At 34.7% G+C, this 22,883-nt stretch overlaps 1 protein-coding gene across 5 annotated transcripts in view; it reads left to right on the top strand.

The window, feature by feature from the left end:
- eps15 (epidermal growth factor receptor pathway substrate 15) overlaps window positions 1–22,883 on the top strand; it is a 41,817-nt gene that overhangs the window by 6,128 nt on the left and 12,806 nt on the right. For 3 of the 5 annotated variants that reach the window (XM_087264434.1, XM_087264433.1, XM_087264432.1), the window contains exons 4-15: window positions 1,464–1,511; window positions 1,609–1,704; window positions 1,907–1,969; window positions 2,112–2,237; window positions 2,949–3,008; window positions 3,856–4,056; window positions 4,214–4,359; window positions 6,476–6,629; window positions 7,510–7,595; window positions 13,375–13,447; window positions 19,995–20,156; window positions 22,350–22,547. In XM_087264434.1, the coding sequence (XP_087120560.1) occupies window positions 1,464–1,511; window positions 1,609–1,704; window positions 1,907–1,969; window positions 2,112–2,237; window positions 2,949–3,008; window positions 3,856–4,056; window positions 4,214–4,359; window positions 6,476–6,629; window positions 7,510–7,595; window positions 13,375–13,447; window positions 19,995–20,156; window positions 22,350–22,547 (1,413 nt within the window). The remainder of the gene's footprint in view (window positions 1–1,463; window positions 1,512–1,608; window positions 1,705–1,906; window positions 1,970–2,111; window positions 2,238–2,948; window positions 3,009–3,855; window positions 4,057–4,213; window positions 4,360–6,475; window positions 6,630–7,509; window positions 7,596–13,374; window positions 13,448–19,994; window positions 20,157–22,349; window positions 22,548–22,883) is intronic. The other 2 variants (XM_087264435.1, XM_087264436.1) reach the window with 2 other exon arrangements.

Raw genomic sequence — 22,883 nt, 5'->3', positions numbered from 1 at the left:
GTGTTATTTACTTATTTACTGCTTATGTAATCGATTCTCAATGATTTGTTGTAAATAATAATCTGTTGCAACATTTTAAGAGCACTTTTTACTTGTACTACTCAGTTTCTCGCTTTAAATAGTCTAGTTCCTGTGTATCTAACCAATCTTCTGTCTCTCTACAGTCCAACCTGGTCTAAGGCTCCATTTACACTAATACGTTTGGGTTTTAGATTGAAAACAATCCACATCCACACTGGCGTTTCATCTAGCGTTTCTGAAAAACTCTCCATCCACACTACACCACTGAAAACACACATCACATGACCATTCACACACTCTGGCATGCACTGAAAGCTACTTCAGCGTATTCTAGCGTCTAAGCTCCAGGCAGTCAGTACTTACCGTACTTTATACCTATAATTTGGCTTATATTGACTATTAAAATTATAACTCACACTGAAAATTATATTCTGCCAAAAAGCAGGTTGTTTTTTATTTTACCATGCATTAATCTTTGTGTGCAAATAGTCTGGCATTAAGCACATATTGCCAAGACCACACAGTGAACCTAATGTTTCATAGCCTATTTGACAATGAAAATGAAAGGAGGCAGTTATAGGAGGCTCTGTTTTGTTCTAAATTTCCATCCAGTGAAGATGATGGTCATATAAACATGTACATGATGTCTTAAAATTTTTGGTCTTTGTTTTGTTTAAGTTGTTTATATAAAAACTAAAAAGACAGTACTTTACCTCATGTTTTTATTTTATTGTTAAGATAGTACACTGTAGTACACTGGCAATACATTTGAAGATTTACCCAATTTTACAAGGAAAGCATGCAAGTCTAAACCTTATGTACTTGATATTGAGAAAAGGCCCCAATCAGGTAGTGCGAATGTCAACAGCGTTTTCAGATGTCTCCGTTTCCCCCATCTACACTAACATGGATGAACAGCATTTTAAAATGAAAATGGCCTCTTTAGCACATTGGAAACGCTGTTTTTTTTTTTAGAGCTTGAAAACTTCAGGGTAGTGTGGACAGAAAGCATAAACGTAGCAAAATTTATGCGTTTAAATCTAAAACGTATTAGTGTAAATGGGGCCTAAGATTTCAAATCTAAGGGCTTCTGGCAATACCCAGAGTAACAAAGTCCACTAAAGGAGGTTGAGGGTATTCATATCTGGCTCCTAAACTCAGAAACACTCTCAGTTCAAAACTACATTAAAGACTGATCTTTTTAGTAAAGCATATACACAATGCATCACATAACTGTAGGAAATTTTTTTTATTAACTCCTTAACTTTTCTGATTTTAAATGTAATGCAATGGAGCTGCTTTGAAACTATGATTGTTGTGTAAAGTGCTATACAAATAAACTAGAACTTTCTGCCCTATTACATGTTAGTATAACTGTTAATTGTACACATAGTTCTGATTTCTGATTCATCTGTCTCATCGTTTTCTTTTTTATTGCACAGATATGGGACTTGGCAGATTCCGAACGCAAAGGCTCGCTAAACAAGCAGGTATTTTGAGAAGCGGCACTGTAATGATGATACATTGTTGTGTAAATAGTTTGAGCAGTACATTCTGAACAATATTTGCCTGCCTGTCTCCTCCCAGCAATTTTTTGTTGCCCTCCGTTTGGTGGCGTGTGCTCAGAATGGACTTGAAGTTGCTTATAAGAGCCTGAACACTGCCGTCCCTCCCCCAAAGTTTGTAAGTAAGACTTTAACTTCCTCTTCCTCTTCACCAGACCAGGAAAACGTCATCACAAGTCCCATTAAAGCGAGGGAGACCTGGGAATATAATTACCAATGACTTTAAAGCTGCTGAGTCTGTGATTTTATTTGCTTACTGAGGGGAAAATGGCGCTATGTTTCTATTGACTTGATGACTGTTTTTTCTGTTTCCTGTCTAGCACGACACTAGCAGTCCTCTTCAGTTTGGCTCTGTGCCTGCCGACACCCCATGGGTAGTCAAGGTCAGAAATCCACAACAGATTTTTAATTATTTGTATAAATGTTGTCAGTACAATTATTCATAAATTATAGATCAGCCTTTCCCTTTAGTGCCACAGTCACTTTATTGCTCATTTATGAATGTGTTGTGTCTGTGTCATACAGGCAGAGGAGAAGGTGAAATTCGATGCCATCTTTGACAGCCTCTCTCCAGTGGGTGGCATGCTCACGGGCGATAAGGTCAAACCAGTGCTCCTCAACTCTAAACTCCCAGTGGATGTTCTTGGCAGGGTAAGATGAACGTGGTGGAAAACAGGTTTATATTCAAAGTTCATTGCATAGTGTAAAGATATCACTTTTATATATGTTAAGGTGCATTTGTAGGCCTAGCCACCAGGGTGCGCTCTTGAGCCATTGCTTGAAAGCATAGTATTTTTAAAAGGAAAGTTCAACCAAAACTGAAAATTCTGTCATCATTTACTTAATTTCTATCTTCTGTTAAAACCAAATGAAGATATTTAAAAAAGCATGAAAACCTGTAATCATTGTCCTTCATAGTATTTGTGGAAATACTACTTTTGAAGTCAGTGATTTTAATAGTAGATAAGCCAAATTTAACAGAATTAAAAAAAAAGTCATAATTGTTTGGGACCATATGAGGGGAAATAGTGAGTAAAGTTTCTTTTTTTTGGTGAAATGTTCTTTTAAAAGATATAATAAACATAAATCAGATCTACAGCTAGTTTGTCGTTCCCTCTTGAAAATGTAAAAATAAGTCACAAGTAAACACTTTATTTTGATGGTCCATTTGAGTATTAGTACATGTCAGCTTACCTCAACATTACCCCAACCTAACAGTCTGCTTATAATCTAATGAGAATTAGTTGGCCTGTAGATGCAATGTAACTTAAAATCAACAAACGGACTATCAAAATAAAGTGTGACCAAACAATTTAATAGATTGAAATGTTGTAATTGATTTCTTTTGGATGTATGTTTTAGGTTTGGGAGCTCAGTGACATTGACAGAGATGGCATGCTGGACAAAGATGAGTTTGCTGTGGTGAGTTTTGTCATGTCAGACTATTTAAAATATTCTTTTTATGTGGTGCATGTTTGCATGACAGTTTTCAACAAAAAATGGAAGACGCTTTATGTCTGTGGTTGTTCATTTACACGACAACCCCATGCTGGGAGCTTGAACATTAAAAATACAGCAAATTTCAAAGTCAGGGTTTTTGAAAATGACACCATTATTATCTGTAAATTACAAAACATGTTACAGTAGTGTTTCTTTACAAACTAGCATTGCCAACTACTGACGCGGCATGCATAATGCAGCATTTTTAGTTCGCACACGGAACTGAAGAAAATTGTGAAGGAACAACTTATTTTTTTTCTATTAGTTGGTCCTTTTGTTGTGTTTTTCAATTTCTATTTAGGCTAATTTTGCATATCATTTTAGTTTTATTTTAGTCTTATTTTTCATATTTCTCATTTTTATCAATTGTTTACATTTTTAAAAGTTATTATATGTTTTATTTTAGTATTTTATTTCAGCTATTTTTGGTGCAATTAAGGCATGCCAACTGTTTTGAAAGATGTATTGCATTCACACAATTCCGTGATTTAAATTGATACCAGCTATTGGCAGATCAGGCAAAATGTTAGTTTTAATTCCTGTTTGAATAAAGAATTCAGCTATTCAATGCATTAAATCCTGTTTCCTGTTTAAAAAAATGTCTTTACACAAAGCCCTAAAAGTGCAGTACGCAGATTTGTGGAATTGGTGTGGAAAGCTTTTTCATCAAGATTTTAAAACAAAATTGCTTACTTTGCCTTTAAAACCCAAGAAGCATGTTTGTCCTGTTTTTATAGTTCACATCATGAGTGTGTTTGTGTGTTTTTAGGCCATGTATTTAGTATACAGAGCCCTGGAGTCTGAGATGGTTCCCATGTCTCTCCCAGCCGCTCTGATTCCACCATCAAAACGGAAACCAGCATCTAGTCCTCCTGTGATGCCCCTTCTACCATCACCAGCACAGCATAAAGAGAGAAACTCGGCCCACTCTGGGTCTAAAACACTGCCAGCAAAAGCAACACCATCACAGGTATGCTACTTTGCTTGTACAGTACAATTTATTCAGTTTGTTAATCATCAAAATGATATGAATGATTATGGTGATTGCTGCCATTGTCATTTATAAATGTCCCAGAATAAATCAATGTTTGTTGTTTGTTTGTATGTATGTATGCGTGTGTGTGCAGTGGGTGGTATCTCCAGCAGATAAAGCCAAATACGATGACTTATTCGCCAAGACAGACACTGACATGGATGGTTTGGTATCTGGTGCTGAAGTCCGAGATATATTTCTAAAGACTGGTTTGCCATCAGCAACTTTGGCCCGTATTTGGTGAGATGGCGCTTCTTTTATTCAGATTTCCCTAATTTGTTTTTGTTTCATTTTCCATAAATGGTCTTGTTGATTAGACTTTAAGGTATAAAATCATAATATATTTGATTCACCCAACTATTATAATTCGATTAAAAAATGAAAACTCGCCCTTGCTTTGTTACAGACGTATTAGATTATTTTTCTATATATATATAAATCCAATATGTCTGTACATTTATAAAGTGGGCAAAATAAATATTGAACACGTCATGTTTTTTTCACATAATATTTCTTAAAGAGCTGTTGACATGGAATTAAACCAGATTTTGGTAAAAAAAAAAAAAAAGATCTGAAAATTTGTTGTGTGTAATAACAGTAAAATGACACTAGGAGAAAGTGCTGAACTACTGAAATGTCTTTAATACTTTATATAAAAGGCTTTTTTTGGCCTGTCATGTGGAGAATGAAGTCACATGCATTGCTCAGGTGTGAGGTTTTCACAGACATCAACAGAGTGTAGAAATCATGATGGTTCTGTGTGTCTTATCTTTTAAATCTGTGCTTCATTTTGTATTCTATATTGGATTCAAGGGATGTGATTGATTGGGCCATTCTACATCTTAATTTGCTTTCTTTTAGAACATTTGAGAGTTTCATTGGCTGTGTTTTGAATCATTGATTTGCTGAAATGTGCACCCAGGTTTCATCTTTATCATCCTGATAATGTAGATATTGGACTGAAGTAGCTAATATTAATTCAAATCAGGCTTTTATTTGTCACATAAACTTTCATATAGTGAAATTGAGAAAAAAAAGCCCAGCAATTTGCACATAAACACAAAGACTAGACATAACATTGCCACAGGGGATGGGAACAGGGGTTGTGGATTTAGTCCGATGAGGGCGGGCAGACATCTGGTCCTGCAGCCATGGGGTCGCAGACCCGCCTGGTCGCAGACCCGCCTACCCCCTCCAGTGGGTGAAAGCGTGGGATGAGGGGCTAGATAGTGATTGTCCATCTGTAACTGTGTATGTGTGTAAGCCTGTAGAGTCCAACAGGTGTCCTTGACAGGGAGTACGAATTTCAGAGTGTCTCCTTGTATTGCTATCCGGGAGAAGTTGTTTTTCTCCAACCGAGGCCGTCTGGCAGGAAAAAATAAAACAAGAAAGCTGAAAGAGTAGAAAAATACTTAAACTTTAGGTCAATATCTGCTAATTTCACAGATATTTAATGTCCGTCCCTCGTCTACAGATCTGGCCAAATCTTGTTGAAAAGCCGCTAGCTTCACCCAGATGTTTTCCAATTTGCGATCTAATATTGCAGTCTGATTGTTAGCCCATCTGCCCATCGTTTTAATCAACCCGGCCAGCCTGGTGGGGTTTTGAGCAGCACTGACCGCTTTCATCAATCGTCGATACCCCAGGGCCCTGCATAAGCCCATCAGCAGAAACCCTGTTATCAAAGTTCCGAATAGGTAAATATCTTCAGTATCCTCCAGAGACAGAGCAGCCAGGCACACGACGCGCCATGTCTCCTGCCCGTTCATCACATATGCAGCTGCAAACGTCTCCCGAGCCCAAACTTCTCTTAAAGAAGTTGGTGTCAATCACATTCAGAGACCAGTTGATCAAATACATAGTTACTTATTCGTTTAGATAGCAGGGCACGGAGAGCCTCAGAGATAGAATAAGACGAAGACGAAGAGCTAGCAAGAAGAGATATGGGACGTAGAGGGAAAAAGTGCAAACGCCTTCGCCGAGAGCCAAAGATAGAAAAATGATGAAGGGCAGAGGGTTTCTGAATAACTACTGAGAGATTTCTGCTGCTGTCTGCTGTCACTGCCTTTCTACCCCTCCCTTTCTTCATGTGTTCAATACTTTTTTTTTAATGTCATTTCATTTTATTACACAACTTCATTTGTAAACTAGTTAGATTTGTTTTCTTTGCATATACAGATTTTTGTTTTATTATCAACATAAACCACATGCATTTAACCGATTGGGGCAAGTTAATTAGAATTTTGGTGTACACTATTCTTTCATATCCTTTCATAACTCTCAAACTATATGTAACAGTGTATCTTGTTGTAGTGTTTCTGTGTGTGATCTTAAAGTTTTCTGCATGTTTCTATAGGGAACTGTGTGATATAGGAGATGTCGGAAAGCTGACCCGAGATCAGTTTGCACTGGCTCTATATCTTATCAATCAGAAGCTGTCAAAGGGAATTGAGCCACCTCAGACACTCTCTCCAGAAATGATTCCTCCTCCTGATAGACTGACACGACAGGTACAGTGAATCCCTGTATCTAACGGGAATAAGTAATATATTTTAAAAAAATGTAGGTATTTATGTTATGTTTATTTTAGTTTATGTTCAATTAAATTTAGTAGTTAAGATTATTTTTTTGTTTTAGTTTGGTTGATTCAGCTGTCTAATTAAACCTTATTGTAAATGGTGACTGATTTTTGTTTCAGCTAACGAAAGGTTTTAGAATGTTTTAACAAAAATGATGTTTCTGTGATGAACACTAATAATATTGTCATCTTTTATTATTATCTTTTAATTTAATATCTATGAAAATGGTAGAATTTTCTGTTATTAATCCTTAATTTCATCCTAAATTAATCCTTTAATTTCATCAGCAAGACAGAAAAAATCCCTTACTACATGGGAATAAGTAAAAACTAAAAACATTCAAGCACATATATTAAAAATATTTTCAATTTATGGCAAAGCTGAGAGAAGCTGATAGGGCAATTTCAAAAACCTTCTGAAGAGGCAAAGCTTAAATTTCCACATGGTCCTTCAGATATCATGCTGATATGCTTATTTTGATGCACAAGAAAGATCATTAAGAATCTTGAAAGTAATTCTGCTGCTTAAAACTTCATCAGAACCATAGCTTGAAAGAACACTATTTATTTATATTTTAAAATCAACATAACTAACCTTTCAATGCCACTTTTGAATAATGTAATGTTTGCCTGCTAAATGAAAGTGGTGATCTTTTGTCTAGAATTACAACACTAAACTAAATTCCTCTGTCATCATTGTTTTAACCTTGATCTGATCTAATATAATAGTTTTTAAAGATGGTTAGTACAGTTTTCTTTTAATAAGCTTTCTAATATTTTTTAATGCTCACACTATTCTTTCTTCTGAACAGAACAATGCTGTCACACTGCAGGCTGCAGATTTCTCCGCAATAAAAGAGTTGGACTCACTTACTAATGAAATCATGGACCTGCAGAAGTAAGTTACTGAATGTAAAATGTCTTCTCAACCTATGGGTTTATTTATAGATGAACAAAGTGCATTTTGTGACATTTTTAGCATTTTCGATTCTCTATTTTGTTTTTAGCATTAGGCCATCTGTTTCAGTTTAGTATTGGTTTGGAGTTTCCCAACAATTCCCTCACACAGGTGCACAGGAGCTTCTGAAACTACAGACACAGAAGTGTGGGTCTGACTGTAATCATAGTGTGTGACAGTACATCAGTCTGTCTTCAGGTCATGATAGATGTTCTTGAACTGAGAAATGGCTTCTTTAATGAGTATCTCATTACTTAATGTGCCTCACTCTGTCATAGTTAAGGTCATATCAAGTGAAATTATTGGCCACGGTGTTTGGAAAAATAAAGTCGCTTGTGTTAAATGGATAAAGTGATTTATCAAAGAAAATAAAGACATTAAAGAAGTTATGGTTTGATCACCCTCATTGTTTTGTAGCACACTGAAGGTGAGAAATCATACTATTATAAAAATCTATTTGTGGCACAGTGGCTCAGTGGTTGGGTAGCATTGTCTCCTCACAGCAAGAAGGTCGATGGTTCGAGTTCCAGCTGGGTCAGTTTGCATTTCTCTGTGGAGTTCTTTCCGTGTTGGCATTTGTTTCCCCCACAGCCATGTGCCATAGGTGAATTAGATTAACTATATTGGCTGTAGTATGAGTGTGCGTGTGCGTGTGTGTGTTAATGTGAGCGTATATGGGTGTTTCCCACTACTGGGTTGCTGCTGGAACGGCATCTGCTGTGTAAAACATATGCTGCAATAGTTGGCAGTTCACTCCACTGTGGCCACTCCTAATAAATAAGGGGACTAAGCCAAAGAAAAATAAATAAATAATAATAATAATAATTCGTTTCATTTATATAGCTCTTTTTCTGGGCACTCAAAGCGCTTTACACATAGGGGGGAATCTTCTCATCCACCACCAGTGTGCAGCATCCACCTGGATGATGCGGCGGCAGCCATTTTGCGCCAGACCGCACACCACACACCAGCTGATTGATGAAGAGGCGACAGAGTGATGAAGCCAATTATGATATGGGGAGGGTTAGGAGGCCGAGATGGACAGAGGCCAGTAGGCAGATTTGGCCAGGATGCCGGGGTTAAACCCATACTCTTTTTGGAAGGACGTCCTGGGATTTTTAATGACCACAGAGAGTCAGGACCTCGGTTTAACGTCTCATCCGAAAGAAGATGCTCACAAAGCAGTATAGAGTCCCTGTCACTATACTGGGGTATTAGGACTCACATGGACCGCAGCTTGGACGCCCCCTTCCTGGCCTCACTAACACCACTTAAGGCAGCAACCTAGCTTCCCCATGTGGTGTCCCCCATCCGGGTACTGACTGGGCGCAGCCCTGCTTAGCTTCAGTGGGCTTCCATGTGAGAGTTGCAGAGAGCTAGCTGCCGGCAAAAGGAATATAAAAAATGAATATGAATAAATAAATGAATGAGTAAATGTCTATTTTTATAATGTAGTACTTTTAAAAATGAAATTTCAGTGCTCTCAAATGAAAAACATACAAATCACTTATATGCTATTCATATATTATTTATGTTGTGTGTCGCTCAGTGCTGTGACATGGCGCGCACATGACAGTTGGAAGTATCACAACAGACGCGCACATTCAAACGTTACATTTTAAAGGAAACTGTTCTGATGGGGCTGTGGCGCAGCAGAAATATGAACCATGTTCTGAGTCATAGCTGGGCACCGCAGACTGTGGCGCTGGTGTGCATACCCTGATAGAAGTCTATGTTTAGAATTCTAAAATGCGTGGCGCATCCAGTGTGTGAACCTATTTAAATTAGTATTTATTTATATTGTGCATTTTTTTATATTTTAGCTTAGGTTTTTTATGTTCTTTTTGTCATGTTTATTTTTGTTTTAATTTTTATTAATTTTAATATTTAATTTAATACTTACTATTTATTTTTAACACTTAAGCAAAATTGAATACTTAAATAAAACTCAACGTACTATGCCAAGCAGACATTTCTGTTTTTAATTCAGTTTTTTTTTTTTTTGTAATCATATTTTGTAAATATATTTTGCTTCAGCCAATGGAAACCATTTGTTTTAGATCACAATGACAACTCTTGTTGGTTCAACTAAAGCCAAGCAACTAGATTGTGTTGAAACTAAAGTTGTATTTCACAGATAAATACATTGAATAAATAGATTTATTGTAAAACTCTCACTCAAAAAAATGATTGTTCATAGATAATGCACTGAGTTGCAGTCGATACCTTACATGATCTTGATTATATTGCTCAAGAAAGCTACTTTGCTACATCAAGTTTCCTGTAAGCATTAAAGTCTCCAGAGAAGCGAATGCTGCTGCTTTTGATGGGAGTCGCTAGTCCACAGAGGAGAGGTGGAGCTCTCATTTACACAAACACAGAAGATGCCCCCACCGCTGCTTTTTTCCTTCATCTCTGAAATACAGAGTTTGAGTAAAAGCAGTCACCTGTCAGCACACTCACTCTCAGTGCCAGATGCACCATCAGTTTTAGCACTTCTCACTTCCTCCTTCTGGGAAATAGTGCAAGAGAAAAAGTAGGCGAGAAGTATTGAGTCCGCTTGCAATGGAGAAAGCAGAAGGTGATGAGCAGAAAGGATAGGAGACAGCAAGAGTCTATAAGATGGGCTACTGTTTGCCTCTAAAATGATGCGTGCGGTTCGGGATTGCCTTAAATCTCCACGGCAACGGGCGACCTCAGGTGACAGGTAGGAATAGGCCACACCCTTTTTCCAATAAGAGAGCAGCAATAATAGGCTGTTTGTGTTCTGTTGTTGTTTTTGGTTGATCCGGGTTGCTCAAGAGTTTGTTTCTAGATGGATTTAGTTATGTTGGCAAGACTTTTTGTTCTGTATTATTTATATGCTCTCCTTTATTCTATTTTCTTGTGTTTCTTGTGGGAGGTTGACTCACGGTGTGTGTGTTTGACTCTTGGTCAGATGCATGTGAGTTTCTCTGTTGCTGGGAAGACTGCAGCATGAACTCACCGTGTCAGAATCTGGGAGGAAACGTTGAGTCAGAGCTTAATACAGTTCATCTAAGATGCTCTTATGACTTTTATTAAACATTATTGTACATTTTGTTCTATTCTTTTCTTTTTCTGATCTTTCAGTTGCACTCTTGATAGCTTGCAAACCTTGCAAAGAGAGTTTCCACGTAATGAATATTTTCAGCACCATAATAAACCTATTTTATAAGGCTGCGCGATATTGAAAAATCTGACATTCCGATATTTTTTGCTGCAGTATATTTTGCGATATGAATATGATTTGAACAGCTCTATTTGGAAAGATTATATTCATTTTGATCAACAGGGGTGATCAAGCCTTTTTCTATACAGCGCATCTTCATAAATTTTAATTAATTACCAGCATATAAAAATACGACAAAGCAAAAATAAAAGTTAAGTACAGTGCATCTGGAAAGTATTGATAGCGCTTCACTTTTTCCACATTTTTAATGTTACAGCCTTATTCCATAATGGATTAAATTCATTTATGTCCTCAATCCTATACACAAAACCCCATAGTAACAATGTGAAAAAAGATTTTTTTGAAATTGTTGCAAAATTCGTGAAAAATCACATGTACATCAGTATTCACAGCCTTTGACATGAAGTTCTAAATTAAGCTCAGTTACATTCTGTTTCCACTGATCATTCTTGAGATGTTTTAGCAGCTTAATTTGAGTTCACCTGTGGTAAAGTCAGTTGATTAGACATGATTTAAAAAGGCACATAACTGTCTATATAAGGTCATAGGGTTGACAGTGCGTGTCAAAACACAAACCATGCATGAAGACAAAGGAATTGTTTGTAGATTTCTGAAACAGGATTGTCACAAGGCACAAGGCTGGGGAAGGTTACAGAAGAATTTCTACTAGTTTAAAAGTTCCAATGAGCACAGTGGCCTCCATTATCCGTAAGTGGAAGATGTTTGGAACCACCAGGACTCTTCCTAGAGCTGGCCGGCCATCTAAGTTAAGGGATCGGGGGTAGAAGAGCTGTATCAAAACCCAATGGTCACTCTGTCTGAGCTCAAGAATTCTTCTGAGGAGAGAGGAGAACCTTTCAGAAGGACAACCATCTGTGCAGCAATCCACCAATCAAGCCTGTATGGTAGAGTGGCCAGACGGAAGCCACTCCCCACCTGGAATTTGCCAAAAGGCATCTGAAGGACTCTCTGAGTCTAAAATTGAACACTTTGGAGTGAATGCCAGGCATTACATTTGGAGAAAACCAGGCACTGCTCAATACCAGGCTAATGCCATCCCTAGTGAAGCATGGTGGTGGCAGCATCATACTGTGGGGATGTTTTTCAGCAGCAGGAACTGGAAGACTAGTCAGGATAGAGGGAAAGATGAATGCAGCAATGTACAGAGACATCCTGAATGAAAACCTGCTTCAGAGTGCTCTTGACCTCAGACTGGGGCGACGGTTCATCTTCCAGCAGGACAATGACTCAAAGCACACCGCCAAAGTATCAATGGAGTGGCTACACAACAACTCGATGAATGTCCTTAAGTTGCCCTGACCTAAATCCTATTGAACATCTCTGGAGAGATCTGAAATTGCTGTACTCCGTCGCTTCCCCTCCAACCGGATAGAGCTTGATAGGTACTGCAATAAGGAATAGGCAAAAATTCCCAAAGACAGCTGTGCCAAGCTTGTGGCATCGTATTCAAAAGACTTGAGGCTGTAATTGCTGCCAAAGGTGCATCAACAAAGTATTGAGCAAAGGCTGTGAATACTTATGTACATGTGATCTTTCAGCTTTTTTAGTTTTGATAAATTTGCAACAGTTTAAAAAAATCTTTTTTCATAAAGTCATTATGGGGTATTGTGTGTAGAATCTTGAGGAAATAAATGCATTCAATCCCTTTTGGAATAGGCTGTAACATAAAAAAATGTGTAAAAAACGAAGCGCTATGAATACTTTCCGGATGCACTGTATGCTTGATAAGTTGGCGGTTCATTCCGCTGTGGCGACCCCTAGATTAATAAATGGACTAAGCTGAATAAAAAATGAATGAATGATTGAATATTCTCGTGCTATATTTGTGATATCTCAAAACGACAAATCTGGTATTCACCTTGTGTTATTTATATTAGTCATTGTATTTTTTTATTTAAAATAGTATTTGTTTTATGTGCATTTTAATATTTAAGCTCTTATATTTTCAGTTTTTCTTTTGTTCAATTATATTTTTTTATTTTAATTGTAATAATTAAACACTTAAACAAATTGTCAAAGCAAATCTTTCATCTTTCTACCTTTCTCTTTTTTAATGTAATTTAGATTTTACTGAGATTGTCAAATAAGTTATTATTTTTATTTTTACTTTTTATTAAACAACTTTTCTTCTTTTTGTCTTAAAGAATATGATTTCCCCCCAATTTTTTTTATATTTAAAAGAATGCTATGCATTTTGTTCAAATGGTTTCTCTTTATGTAATTAAAATTGAAATGGCTTTTTGACAATCAAGCAAAACCTCCCTTTCTCTTTCTCCCACTGTCTCTCTCTCCTGACGTTCAGAAAAGCATCTGCTCATGTGCAGCTCTGACACATTCAGTCTTCTATCTCACACGCACACTCACAGCAGCAGCAGACTCAGAAATGGTGCTGGAGGGAGAAGCTGTTCCTCCTGCTCCCGGCGGCTGGCTGTCTGTACCCGCCGTCGCCACTGTGATTAAATACTCATGTCTGTGCTGGTCTTTCAGGGAGAAGAGCGTGGTGGAGCAGGACATCAAAGACAGGGAGGAAACTATTCGACAAAGGACCAGCGAAGTCCAGGTAAGAACCCATTCATATTTTAATGCAAATAAACGTATTTTGATTTAGCTGTTGATGGAATGTGTATTTATATATGTGTGTGTAAATATGCCTACAGAGGTCTTTTTATTTTGTTTATCAATGTTTAACAGCAGCTTGCTTTCTTACATTAATTTGTTTTAAATCATTTTTTAATTATTTAGTTGGCTTATCGCCCGAATAGCTTTAAAAAAAATAAAAATAAAGAGATGGATTGTTTAAATGTAAATGGCTGCGTTTTAATTTGATATTTTCTTTTATTGTTAAATATTTAGCAGCTAGCTGCCTTAATTGTTTATATAATTTTATAATTTTATATTATTTAATTACAGTGTAATCATAATAATATTTGTTTAAATGTGTTTAAATGGATAAATATTTCGTTTTACCAGTAGTTTTCTTTATGATCATTGTTTAAAAGCAGTCGGCCTCTTTTGCCTGTAATTACAGTATTGACCCTTTCATGCAGCATAGATTTTACTGTTCTGCATTTTACTGACTGCTTATTGGCTCAATAAAGAGCCTTAAAAAGGCCAACAGAAGCCTGCTGTTTTGTCCTCTCGCTCATCTGTCTGTCTTCTCTGGCTGTCGTGCATTTTTTTCTCTCCTCGTTGGTCTGTCAGGAGTTGATAGGAGTTCAAGGTCTATGTACTGTATGCACACTGGCTCCTGACTCATAAATTTGTTGTTTTTCATTTCCGTTGAGATCCAAGCTCCCCCTCCCTCTATTTCGCACACACTCTTGCGCTGTGTGATAATTCAATTTCCTGTGTATCTAGCTGAAAATAAGCCGTTTCGTAGGCTGGAAGGTGTTTTTGGCTCCTGAATTAGATTTTGTATTCAAATGCGTTCAGATTAGTTAATAATGTGGTCAGTCAGTAAGGGAATGAAATGTACATGAGTTTATTTATTTTGTTTTGAGACATGCCATTCATTTAAGGAATGACTTAAGTCGGCTTTATTTTATTTTGAGCCATGTAATTGATTAAGACAATGAAATTTTTGTAATTTTTATTCTGTACGTCAGCAGTATTATATTCTGAGACAGATCGTTTGTTAAAAGAATAATGCATTAATCTTAATTTTGTTTTTTTAGACATGTTAATCATTAAGAAAATGAATTTAATTTTATTTTGAGACTTCGTTTAAAGAATGACATGCATCAGCAGCATTTTGTTTTATTTTGAGGCATGTCATTCAATAAGACAATGATTTATTTTATTTTATGACATTTCATATATTAAGACAATGACAGTTTAAATTTATTTTTATTTCATTTCGAGACGTCATATTTGTTAAGAATACCATTTTAATTTTTTTAATACATGTCATTAAGACAATGAATTTTATTTTTATTTTGAGATGTTATTCATGACATGCATCAGCAGTATTTTGTTTTAGTGTGAGACATGTCATTCAAAATAAATAAAGTATTTTATTTTATTTGACTTTATTTTGAAACCTGTCATTTATTAAGGCAATAATATTAAGACAATGACTCTTATTTTGTTATATTTTTATGCTTAGACACATGACATACGTCAGCAATGTTATATTGAGGCATGTCATTCATTACGACAAAAACGCCTTTTATTTTGTTTTGAGAAATGTCATTAACACAATGAATTTTTGGTTTTGAGACGTCATTCATTTAAAGAAGGACATGCATCAGCGGTATTTGTTTTATTTTGAGACATCATTCATTAAGCCAATGATTTATTTTATTTTATTTTGATACTCGGCATTAGTTCAGTTCAATTCATCTTTATTTCTATAACACTTTTACAGTGTAGATTGTATCAAAGCAGCTTAACATAGAAGTTCTAGTGCATTGAAACTGCCTCAGTTTATTTTCAGAGTTGAGATACGTTTAGACAGTAGCGCTTTTATTTTATTTTAAGACATGTAATTCATTAAGACAAGGAAACTTAATTTATTATTATTTCATTTCAAGACATGTCATTCTTTAGGAATAGCATTTTTATTATAAGACATGTCATTAAGAGTGAATTTTATTTTATTTTAAGACGTCATTCATTTAAAGAATGATTAGTTTTGATTTAAGACATCTCATTCATTAAGACTCTTATTTATTTATTTTATTTTGAGACCTGTCATTCATTAATACGTCAGCAGTATTATATTGAGACATGTCATACATTCAACAAAGACGCTTAATTTATTTTAATTTTATTTTGAGAAATGTCATTTGTTAAGGCAGGGGTGTCCAAAGTCAGCCTTGGCGGGCCGGTGTTCTGCTGACTTTATCTCCAACTTGCTTCAACACACCTGCCTGGAAGTTTCTAGTATACCTAATAAGAGCTTGATTAGCTTGTTCAGGTGTGTATGATTAGGGTTGGAGCTAAACTCTCCAGGACCGAGTGTGAACACCCCTGTGTTAAGGCAATTAATTGTATTCTTATTTTGAGATGTTATACATTGAAAGAATGACCTGCATCAGCTGTATTTTTTTTATTTGAGACATGTCAATTATTAAGACAATATTTTATTTTATTTTTCATTTTTATTTTTTTATTATTTATTTATTTTTTGAGACCTGTCATTCATTAGGACAATGACACACATACGCACTAATGTTAAAATGCATTGACAGATGGATACCTAATGAGCCGGAAAAACAATGGCATGTGTGTGTGTAAGCTTACAGGAAGGGAAAACAGTCAGATATATGTGTGTATGGATATTAGATGGCATATTGACAGCACAGCTGGTCTCGCTCTCCAGGGTTCTCCTTTCCTGTCATCAAACAAGGCCACTTATCCTGCTGATTTGCTGTTTTTTTCCACATCTGAAAATGTGCCTGTGACACCTGTGATCTCTTGCATGTGCAAAAAGCCTATTTAAAATGGATCTCGCTCTTAAATTTCCGTAGTCTTTTTGAAGTTCAATTGATGTGCATTTTAAGTTTTAAATGTTGTGTCAAAAGTAGTCCTGATTAATGATCTCACCTATGCAACAGTGCAAAATAAAGAAAATTAAAAATCTATATTTTAAGCTGTTACAGGCAAAGGGCCTCTTACTAATTATAAATGCGATCAATATTTGTTTAGACTCCTAATAGATTAGCCTTGAAACATGCAGGGCTTGTAGGGAGCTTGTAACGTTAAATAATTCAATAAGAGTGTGCCGAGTTTTAGCTGGTGCCGCTGCTGTGTTTAAAGCCGGGATGATGAATAGATTCTATTTCGGGGTCTGTCGGCTTCCAGCGCCGCTTCTGATTGGAGAAGGAGACGCTTGTTCTTTAGACTTGTGAATGTTTCCGTCTTCACCCTGAGCAGTTACTCAGTTCTGCTGCTGAAGACCTGGTATTTTTAGCCACACTCAGTCAGAGTCGCACACTGCTGTAATGGTACCTTCAGGTGAGAAGGAAATTACATCTTTTGGATTTCCATTGTTTTTTCTAGAAAATGCATTACTGAAGCTACTCCGTTCAACAGTTTATTGACCATATGATCTATTAGAAACAGAAAATACACCATTTGTTGATATATTTTGTATGTATAGTTGTTAAATTATGTATATTATTTATATACATTCTGATATAAAAAATAATATAAACAAAAACACATTTTTTTATATCCAATTGCCAGTGTTTTAATAATCAGATTCCTCAAGAAATGTGTAATTTTCCCTTTGAAAATTCAGCTTCATCACTAGAATAAAGTAACAATACTATAATATAATGATATATTGATAACATAATTGATACATAATTGATATTGATAACATACTATAATATAATACTATAAAATAATACTGTATAATACTGTTGTTTGTTTGCAAATTTATGTGTGGACCCTGTTCACCAAACAATGATGATGCGTTTAACTTTGCATTATTTCATCTTTGCATCAGCTTACTGCTTATGCGAGGTGTTTTGAATGCAGCATAAATGAGCGGGATGGTAAATTTGACGTTGTTTTTCCTTTGGCTGCTGTTTCCCTGTCTCAATCAAATTGTTTATTATTTGACCAAAAAGGGATACAAAAAATGTTGTGAAACTCTCCTATTCGCTAGGCTTTAAGTTTGCCCAACTCTGGCAACTTCTGTTTCAGGTATAATCCATAAATGTAAAAAATGTCTATCAGTTTCTATTCAGTTTTTTTCTATTAACTGATATTTAAATAACTACTGTTATAGCCACAACAAAAGCCAAGTATTGAACTTATTAGCTCTTGTAAATTAAAAATTTAAATAGGTTATGTAATGGGTTATGTAAAAAGAGAAGTAAGGTGGTATATTTTCTTGTCTTACCGCCACAAAAAAACTGTTTAAATGTAAAAATTTTATATTAATTTTATTCTATATTTCTTTCTTTCTTTCGTTCTTTCTTTTTTTCAACTTAATAGTAACTGAAAGCTCTTAAAATGCATAAATGTATTAGAATTTTTCAGTTGTATGTAATCATTTGAACAGAGGGAGAGGATGGATGGATAGATAAATGAATAGACGGATAGATGAATAAACAGACGGACATATAGATAGATAGATAGATAGATAGATAGATAGATAGATAGATAGATAGATAGATAGATGGACGGACGGACGGACGGACGGACGGACGGACAGACAGACAGACAGACAGACAGACAGACAGACAGACAGACAGACAGACAGACAGACAGACAGACAGACAGACAGACAGACAGACAGACAGATAGATAGATTTTTTTATGAATTCGTTTTTTTCTTTTTGTTCTTTTATTATTGTTCAAACCATTCCGAATGAACCAGTTGCAAACAACAAAGAAATTGTTTTGTTGCCAAACTATTCAGACGTCGCCTTTGATAAAGTGGGCGATTCTTGGCCAGAATAAGCTGCAGTGTGGTCTTAGACTCCATATCCCTGTTACAGATGGCATCTTCAGGCTTCACAGTCCTCCTACATGTCTACACTTTCCCTACGCATTCCGTCATGTGCTGCCGGGAAATATTCAGCTCTGAGTTCCGCATTTTAGTAGTTTCGGCACAAGGTCGCACCGAGGCTGTGAACACAAATCATAAAACACATAAATGCAGTGTACTGTGGTCTCATTAATGTCACAAACAAAAAATGAGATCAGTCACTGGACAAGGCCATAGCTGATGCTCAATACTCTGAAGCCTACGTGAGGTTGAACATTACACTTTCCATTAAAAAGGAAGTGTACCAGCACTATTTTTTTTTAAATAATTTAATTATTTTGTATTTTTAATTGTATTTTATTTAATTTATTTTATGATTTTATTTTAAATACTTTATTTTTAATTATTTTATTTTTGAGTAATTTTATTTTAATAATTTATTTATTATTTAAAAAAAAATCATTTTAAATGTATTTTATTTTAAATACTTTATCTTTTTATTATTTTATTTGTAATTATTATTTAATTTTTTATTTATTTTTTATTTTTAAATATATTTTATTTTAAATACCTTATTTTTTGCTAATTTTTTTGTTTAATCATTTTAATTTTTAATTAAATTTTTTCTTAAATGTATTTTATTTTAAATACTTTATGTTTTAATTATTTTATTTCATTTTAATTTTTTTGAATTTTTAAATGTATTTTATTTTAAATTCTTAATTATTTTAATTTATTTTTAACTATTTAATTTCATTTTAAAGGTATTTGTTATTTTTAAATGTATTTGATTTAAAATAATTTATTTAATATTTTTGTTGTAAATTTCTTTATGTATTATTTAAATACTTTATTTTTATTAATTTTATTTTTTAATTATTTCATTTCATTTTAAATGTATTTTAATTAATGTTTTATTTTTAAATTTTTTTTTTTTAAATATTTTTTACATCTATTTTATTTAAATTGTTTTATTTTAATTACTTTATTTTTAATTGTTTTATTTTATTTATATATATATATATATATATATATATATATATATATATATATATATATATACATATATATATATATATATATATATATATATATATAATTTTATTTATTTATTTATTTTTTTTTTTAAATGTTGGGTCTGTGTTCTTTCAGTTTGAGCAAGGATTAGAATTAATTTGGTTATTGCGTAAATTTATTTTTCACTTCTGTGTTTAACATCTTGGTAAGTTCTTCCATCTGAATTGGTTTCTCCTGTTAAATGCAATAAAAGATTTTTTGAAGAATGTTTGTTGATGCTACCAATTGCCTTTTTTTCTACTGTAGAAGTCAATCAGTACCAGCATTCCTCAAAATATATTTTTTTGTGAAACTCATGAAGGTTTAAAATTCCACGGGTTTTGTTTAACTATTCCTTTAAGCTGTTGTGCATATAATTCCTTTCTGTCTCTATTCTGTTTTGTTTACTTGGGCTTTTGGTGTGCCTTTTGTAATAGGTTTAAACACTTTACCATCTCAATATCTTTCCTCCTAGTGCGTTTTATCTTCACTTTAGGAGCAGCATTATCTCTCTGCAGTGTTGTCAGTGTGATGAACTCCTGTTTATTATTAGATCAATGAAGATATGTTGATTGTCCTCTAAGAACGAAGCATCTCTTTCCCTCAGGACCTGCAGGAGGAGGTTCAGAAGGGCTCAGATGAGCTGGGCCGCCTGCAGGCCGAGCGGCAGGAAGTGCAGGAGAAGCTAGAGAGGCTGGATGAGCAGAAACGCTCGCTAGAGGAGCAGCTCACGCTTATTCAACAGCAATGCAGCCAGGAGAGCCAACTGGTAAGAGAGAGACAACAATATCAAGCCTGTGTATGAAAGATACTGACCTGAAAATTTAGAAAGCACTTAGCCAAAGACCAGGGTTCATATGGTCATGGGAAACCTGGAAAAGTTGTGGAATTTTGACATGACATGTTTTGGAAAAGTGATGAAAATTAGTTTAATGAATATCTGTATGCTTGAATATTGGTTAGTTGTCTTTACTTTTCTGTCCCTGGCCAAAAACATGTTCTCACTTTATTAGTGTTGTGTATGCATTATTTAAATAAATATTACATTGATATAAAAATAAATGTAAACTAATGCCATTTACCACATATACTTAGACTTTACATGAAACATTAGGTCCTGGTCTTAAGTGTCCTGGAAAAGTCCTGGAATTTTAGTCGTAAAAATGTGTTTCAACCCTAAAAGCCATAAAGGACTTCTTGTAAATTAGTTGTTGCTGTAATATTTTGTGTTAATATTAAACTGTTTATTACATTAAATTGTATATTGTAATTTATGTAATAATTAATTCAAACTAATTTGCTGATTGTTTCACAACAAATTGGACAAAATTATTTAGAGCAAACTTTATATATGGAACCTGTTTACAAGGCGGTGATGCTTTTACCCGTCATCAGCATCTTTATTCCTTCAAAGATTTTAATACGTTAATTTTTATTTATTTATTTTTAATAAAATGCGTTTACATTTATAAAGCTATAATTTGTATTATATAATCCGTGGATCAGATTACCACTTAAACTGGGTGTTTGTAATGCAGCGTCAATGGGCAGGACAGTAAATTTAACATAGTGTTTTTTTCCTGATTGCCATTACCAATCTCACACAATTTTTCTTTTTTATTGTTGGGAAAATTGTTAAAACACCATTGTGGATTTTTATGATTATTATTATTATTATTATTATTATTATTAATATTATTATTATTTAATCAAATAAAAATACAAAAAATTGTGGTACTTTCCCATTTATTGTGCTCTAAGTTTGCCCAGCTGTGACAATTTTCGCTTCTGAGATACCCGGAAATATAAAAAAGGGTTTCTAAATAACTAATAGTTTTAAATAACTACTATTTTAAGTAGTTATTTATATAACTACTATATTAAGGTGTATAAGCAATAATGCCTATCTGAGTAGCTGGTAAGCTGGGGTCACTTGGAGTTCCAAATATACCTTTTAAGAAACAGGGCAATAATGTCCCACCTAGGGCCTCATTGATGGATTTAAAAATCAATGTCCAATAATTATTTAAAGAAGGGCAAGACCAAAGCATATGTGTCAAATCAGCTGGAGAAAACAAACATCTATCACAAGACGCATCTAATCCAGGTTACATTCCTGCCAACCGTGCCTTGCTTAAATGGACCCTGTGTAACACTTTATAAGCCCTAACCTAACAGAGGATGATGATGCATGAACATTTCTGAGTGCCTCCTCCAAAAAAAGTCTCTGATAATTTTAAGTTCGTCTTTCCTTCTAGATTTAATTTTATCCACATTATATTCTTTCAGAGATATGAGTTTAGCGTTTAATGTGGAGATCAATCCTTTATTAATAAAATTAAGAGTAAGATTATAGAGTTATTAAAACTATTAAAACCGGTTTTCATCTACACTGGCAAAAATACGACATAAAGTCATAATAACAAATGTTTTTGTGTTACTTTACTTAATTTAACAAGTTAATCAGGTCTCAACTAAATTTGTTTAGCATACAAAACGTAATTAATGTAATGTCATTAGTCAATCTGACCAATTTAAGTTGAGATGACTAGAAAAGTAAGGGCATTCGCCACATAAAGCATATGCCAGAGTAATTGGTGCTTCATTCTGTAGTGGCAACCCCTAATAAATTAAGGGCTAAGCTGAAGGAGAGTGACTAGAAATGTTCAATTGATTCAGCTAAAGATTTAAGTGTATGTAGGCATTGCAATGCGCACTTTTGCATGCTGTTTTGAATGCGTTTTAGACCTTCTGATCCTAATCTCCCATGCAGTTTTGCATTACATTTTCATATGTAAATTTGTATACTAAAGGAAAAAAAAAAAGAGTACTATTTCACTTTTGTTTCACAATTTTCACTCGAATGGATAAAAATGAGCGCTTGATGTAGTTCACTGAGTATACTGATCTCAGATCTGCTTTCTGCTTTTTCCCACTTGTCTGTGTTTGTGTGCATGTTCAGATCCAGTCGTTGCAGGTGCAGCACTCTGAGCAGGAGCAGAGAATCAGTGACTATGAGGAGGAGTTGACCAGAGCCAGAGAAGAGCTGCTCCATCTGCAGGAGGAGACGCGTCAGCTGGGAGAGAAGGTTCAGTCTGCTCGAGCTCAACTCTGCCCTCTAGAGGATGCCGTCAAAGAATCCCACACTCAGATTGTTCAGGTTTGTCAGCTTTTGATCCGTTTCTTAGTTTTCGGTATTTGTAAACAGTAGCGGTTCTAGTTTAAATGGCACCCTGGGCGAACCTCCAGTTTTTAACTGGAAAACAATTTAGACACAACTGGAGTGATATACCAAGATAACTTAACGGTAAACTCTGTTAAAGGTAACTCTTTTGCATTTTTATTTGTGTTACATTTCTTGACACTGATTTAATTTATATATATAATGAGTTTAATGTGTATTTATTTTGTATATTATTATTATTAAAGATCTATTAAATAATAAAATTATGGATTTTCATAGGAGGAAGAAAGTAGAAAACATTATTATTATTAC

The sequence above is a fragment of the Danio rerio genome, chromosome 8, assembly GCF_052040795.2.
Source record: "Danio rerio strain M-AB ecotype USA chromosome 8, GRCz13ab, whole genome shotgun sequence".
In the NCBI taxonomy this organism is placed as follows: domain Eukaryota; kingdom Metazoa; phylum Chordata; class Actinopteri; order Cypriniformes; family Danionidae; genus Danio; species Danio rerio.
The sequence above is the reverse complement of the archived record's forward strand: the minus strand, read 5'-3'. Positions and strand labels throughout refer to the sequence as shown.